The 5,945-nt window shown below is 31.8% G+C and overlaps 1 protein-coding gene across 1 annotated transcript in view; it reads left to right on the top strand.

Moving 5' to 3' along the window:
* The first annotated feature begins 13 nt into the window (after positions 1-13).
* The window catches only part of LOC106462542, a 23,229-nt gene continuing 17,297 nt past the window's right edge, over positions 14-5,945 (top strand). Inside the window, exons 1-4 of the mRNA XM_013922477.2 lie at positions 14-39; positions 127-208; positions 2,084-2,189; positions 4,696-4,846. Of these exons, the coding sequence (XP_013777931.1) occupies positions 172-208; positions 2,084-2,189; positions 4,696-4,846 (294 nt within the window). The 5' untranslated portion in view covers positions 14-39; positions 127-171. The remainder of the gene's footprint in view (positions 40-126; positions 209-2,083; positions 2,190-4,695; positions 4,847-5,945) is intronic.

Here is a 5,945-nt window from a genome sequence, read left to right as displayed (position 1 = left end):
TTAACACATAAAATGACCCAGTTACTCCAATCTATCAAGTAGTAAGAAAGTTGTATTAAAGTATCTATTAGGAAGGTGTTGATTATGGTCATATTATGTTTCTCTCATTTTGCCTTTTTTTTTTATAGATTAGACAAGAAACAGTGTACGTATAGAATTTTAATAAAAGAAATGGCATACAAACACCCAGACCATTTTGAGTTTGAAGGTATTTATTTTTTCATCTCCAGATCCTTTAAAATTCGTGAAAAGGCTAATAACGTTTTATAATAGTATAATATGAAATATACTGTATGAGTACCTATTAACTCTGAAAAGCTTGTGATAGTTTGTATTGAGTCATGGGTAGAGCATTCAGTTCTGTATCAGTGTTTGTTTCTAGCTGGGTAATGAGAGAAGGTTAAGTTCATGTAACCAGATAAGTTGCTAGGTGCTTAAAAGGTCCAAGGCTTGAGCCCAAACTCATAGGAAATGTTTGGCATTTCAGTATGATATTAATCATGGTTTTCTATTCTGATTTATCAAGACGCCAAATATATTTGGGTCACTGTGCACCAGCATCTAGCAACGACTCTGAATGTAACATCATTTTCCTCGTAATAGCTTGTGTTAACATGTATTTACTTCATTGAGCCATAGTTCAATTCCACATTAAGTGTTTGTTTTATTTTAGGTAAAAAAAAATAAATAAACCAAGTACATGTAAGTTCAATATATTTGTAAATGAATTTATTATTTTGAAAGATATTTTGGAATCAAAAATTAAATGTCACTGGTCAAAGTTACTGTTGTGAGTTTAAGGTGTAAATAAGTGGACACTATGCTTACTATGTATACAGATGCAGTTAGGCAACTGGAAAATGTATTTGTTTTATTAACAAATAGTTTAACAAACAATGTAAACAGCTATTTCGAGTTATTGTGATTTTCATTGTTTTTTAATTTACTTTTATTGTTTTGCATAAATATAGATTCTCTTTCTAAGCTGCATAAATCCTAATTGTTATTCAGGCATATGGATGATACTAAATTATATTGAAATGTTTATTTAAATGGAAGGACACTTACTAAATATTTTTAGTACATTTGCAACAGGAAAATTGTTTTATCAAGATATACCTATGACCTAACTGAACACTATGTTATTGTCACAATCTTTCAAATTTATTCATGAGTTTGAAATTCCTTCCCAAAACAGATCTAATGAATGAGCTAAAAAGGCTTCTTGTCTGAAAAAAAAAGAGATATCAAAAAAGCATGATTAAGAGTTAATGTTGGAACTTAAAATGTTAATTACATAATAAAGAGCTTATGAATCTTCTTGAAATGACCCACACTTGTTAAAGTTCTCTTGCATGAATGTGAAATGTTACTTACCTAATAAAGAGTTCATGAATAATCTTGAAATGACCCACACTTATTAAAGTTCTCTTGCATGAATGTGAAATGTTACTTACCTAATAAAGAGTTCATGAATATTCTTGAAATGACCCACACTTGTTGAAGTTCTCCTGCATGAATTTAAAAAGTTTCTTACCTAATAACGAGTTCATGAATTCTCCTAACATGATGAATATGTTTTCCGTGAACTTAGTATTTATTGCATAATTAAAATGTCACGAATATGCCTGAAATTCTTCATTTAATTCAAAGGTCAAGAATGTTGTTGTATCAAGTCTCCTTTGATGAAGAAATCATGAATAAACGTGAAATGCCCTTGGTTTGATGAAGATATCTCAAAATGTCCCTTTCCTAATGAAGAACACACATGAGTCGTCCCTTTGTTAATGACTTAGTAAAGCTTTTTTGTTTTGTGGAAAGCTATGAATAATCTTGAAAGTTGTCAGTAATCCAAGAATAATCTCTGGCAAACCTGGTCCTTTTTTATAATTATTTTTAATTATGGAGAGCTATCTAGGTCTGTAGCATTCTTTATTAGCTAGGTGAAAATTTCGTATATCGGTAACATTCATATTTTATATCTTGATTTAATCAGTGTTTAGTCAGCTGAATTGAAAATACAACTGAAATGATTTGTAGAGGTCCAACATTGTGAAACAGTTACTGGACTTTTCTCTTCCAGCCCATATATTTTTTGATGATGCATTTGTATATGATGAAGAAAATGACATCACTTTCATGAACAGTTATGTGAAAAACATGATAAACTCTTTGAAAAGTGCTGCCAAGTAAGTGAAAGTTTAAGCATGCCCTATTGAATAATACCTTACCAGTTGTTCACTACTTTGATATAGCATGAAATTTGTGCTGTTCTGTTTAAATTTTCTTTTGTGTCATAAAGATACAAAATTAATTTCTGGAGTTTATTTTAATATATGAATAATGTTATATTTAACTCCCAAAGTTTGAAATAGAGGTGTTAGTAGTGAGATACAAAAGCATTGAAACTTTATAGGTTGTCAGCAATAAATTTAAAGAATTTAAATAGCTTTGTATGACATCTTATATTGCAGACTAGTGGTTAGAATTCTGCTGTGGTCCATGCTTTTCTTTCAGATGATCCAGATTAAAGTTGTGTAATTAAGTGGCATAGTGTATAGCTCCTACTGTCATCTGCCATGATAAAATAACCATACAGTTTTTGAGCAAAACGATAGAGAACTACTGTATTATATAGAGGTGAAGTAACATACTCTAACTATAAACCAGGTTGGTTAATAGAAGCTATTGTCTGAACATGGACCATGGTATTCTAAATATCTGTTCTGTAGTCTATTGTCGGAACATGATCATGATCCATGGTATTCTAAGTATCTGTTCTGTAGTCTAGGGTCTGAACATGATCCATGGTATTCTAAGTATCTGTTCTGTAGTCTAGTGTTTGAACATGGTCCATGGTATTCTAAATATATGTTCTGTAATCCAGTGTCTGAACATGATCCACGGTATTCTAAGTATATGTTCTGTAGTCTAGTATCTGAACATGATCCATGGTATACTTAGTATATGTTCTGTAGTCTAGTGTCTGAACATGATCCATGGTATTCTCAGAACATATACTTAGAATACCATGGATCATGTTCAGACACTAGACTACAGAACATATACTTAGAATACCATGGACCATGTTCAGATACTAGACTACAGAACAGATATTTAGAATACCATGGATCATGTTCAGACGCTGGATTACAGAACATATACTTAGAATACCATGGACCATGTTCAGATACTAGACTACAGAACAGATATTTAGAATACCATGGATAATGTTCAGACACTAGACTACAGAACATATACTTAGAATACCATGGATCATGTTCAGACACTAGACTACAGAACATATATTTTAATCTAGTATCTGAACATGGTCCATGGTATTCTAAGTATCTGTTCTGTAGTCTAGTGTTTGAACATGGTCCATGGTATTCTAAATATCTGTTCTGTAGTCTAGTATCTGAACATGGTCCATGGTATTCTAAGTATCTGTTCTGAGTCTAGTGTCTGAACATGATCCATGGTATTCTAAGTATATGTTCTGTAGTCTAGTGTCTGAACATGATCCATAGTATTCTAAATATCTGTTCTGTAGTCTAGTGTCTGAACATGATCCATGGTATTCTAAATATCTGTTCTGTAGTCTAGTGTCTGAACATTATCCATGGTATTTTAAGTATATGTTCTGTAGTCTAGTGTTTGAAAATGGTCCATGGTATTCTAAATATCTGTTCTGTAGTCTAGTGTCTGAACATTCCATGGTATTCTAAATATCTGTTCTATAACCTAATGTCTGAGTGTGTTTCACAGTGTTTTAAATATATTTTCTATAGTCTAGTAGCCAACTGAGACTCATGACATATGCATTTATGAAGGCTTGTTTCTCAGTCTATTCTTTGGTATATTCTGGATCCTATTAGTGAGCAAAGTTGTTAGATGAGATACCAAACGAATGACTTTTATACACCTTTTTTTTATTACAGTTGACAGTTAATGTAGATTGATAATGAATAGTAGAGCCATGGCAGCATTTCTAAACATCTTTCATGAATGTTTCAGAATTACACATATTTCACCTTCAGCAAATCTATGAAAATAACAAATTGAACAATCTTTTTATATTTGTTAGCTTCACAGATTTGCTGAAGATTATGTGTAATTCCAAAACGTTCATTAAAGATGTTTACAGTTGTTGCCATTCTCATTCTTTGTTTTCCACCAAATGTATCACTTGCTTAATGTAGATTTGTTTGGATTTTGAAAGGTTTTCCTCTCTCAGCAAGCACCACTCTAAACTGTTTTTGAGTAAGCTTTTTCCAGACTTTTTTCTTTCTCTAGTTGTATTATATTTTGTTGTTTATTTATGAACCTTTATACAGATGTATTTTTCATTGTTCATTTGTACAATGTTGTAATAGGTAGAGGTTTTCTACTGATAAAGAAACTTATGTGAACATAATAAAGAACTGTCTACAGTCACATCAATTTTTGAAACATATACACTCAGTTTTTACAGTTTAAATGAATAAATGAAATATTATGTTACATCTGTAGCATTCTGTGCTTGGTTTATGGGGAAAACTAATTGATTAAAAATAGATTACAGCCACATAAAAAGAAATCAGTCAGATAATAAGGTAAAATCTAAGGTTCATGTAACTTATTTTAAAGTAAACTCTGTGGTTCATGTAACTTATTTTAAAGTAAAATCTAAGGTTCATGTAACTTTTTTTTCAGTTATAGTTACTATCCTGATATAGTGATGGCACTGAAAAAAATTGAAACCCCATATGGTGGTCGACTTGAGTGGACCATGCCTGGTGGGAATCCATTAATTGTACATCTAAAGGACACACGAAAAATAAGACAGAAGAAACGGTGGAGTCAGGTGGGTAGCATTATGTCTTCAAAGTTGTAAACACTATCTCTTATTGGTTGTTTGGCACTGTTCCATTATGGTTGTGTATCACTATCATTATGATTGTCTGGGACTGTATCATTTTGTTTAGTACTGTACCTATTCATCGTTGAATATCACTATTATTATGGTTGAATATCACTATCTATGTGGTTGTATATCACTCTATCAATTTGGTTGTTTAGCACTATCAATTTCGTTGTGTAGCACTGTATCTATTCATCGTTGAATATCACTGTATTATTATGGTTGTGTATCACTGTATCTATATGGTTGTGTATCACTGTATCTATAAGGTTGTGTATCACTGTAGTATTGTAATTGAACCATAAAAATGTAACCTATGGAAAACTTTATACTAAACTGTATACAGCTTCTTTTGAGCTGAAATTGTGTGCCCTCCTACATATCCAAAATGTTCAAATTATCTAAAGTCGTATTTTTAACATTTTTATAAATACACTAAAATACAAAACTAGCTTGTAATACACTACAGCAAAATGCTGCTACAATCAGAATAGAACAAAAAAAACAAGCAATTTATTAAAATGTAATAACAACAGAAATCCAAAATCAGACTTTCAAACAACTGGAATACAAATTGTATCACTTACAAAAATAAATACAGTTGGTAAACCTGTGCCTGGACAGGACTTGATACAAATGTTAATAAATGATATAAAAATAAATCTCAGTGTTATTAATGTCAATAAATAAAGCTCCCCCCCCCCAGTGTCACAACGGTATGTCTGCGGACTTACAACGTTAGAATCCGGGTTTCGATACCCCGTGGTGGGCAGAGCACAGATAGCCCATTATGTAGCTTTGTGCTTAATTACAAAGAAACAATCAAAGGTTGGAGACGGCTTGAATGGGTAATGAATAAAAACTTTAATATAAGTTTAACATAACAGCAAATGTACAACGTTTCGACAAGGTTTTGTCATCATCAGTCACAAGTAATTTACACTGACACAGATATTTATATATACAGTATTGAACAAAGAAGTCACATGACCGGAACTATTGCAAAACTTAGAAGAGGTATCTAGGCAACCCGGGGTGTTGG

Source organism: Limulus polyphemus, unplaced genomic scaffold, assembly GCF_000517525.1.
Source record: "Limulus polyphemus unplaced genomic scaffold, Limulus_polyphemus-2.1.2 Scaffold1195, whole genome shotgun sequence".
In the NCBI taxonomy this organism is placed as follows: Eukaryota; Metazoa; Arthropoda; class Merostomata; order Xiphosura; family Limulidae; genus Limulus; species Limulus polyphemus.
The sequence above is the reverse complement of the archived record's forward strand: the minus strand, read 5'-3'. Positions and strand labels throughout refer to the sequence as shown.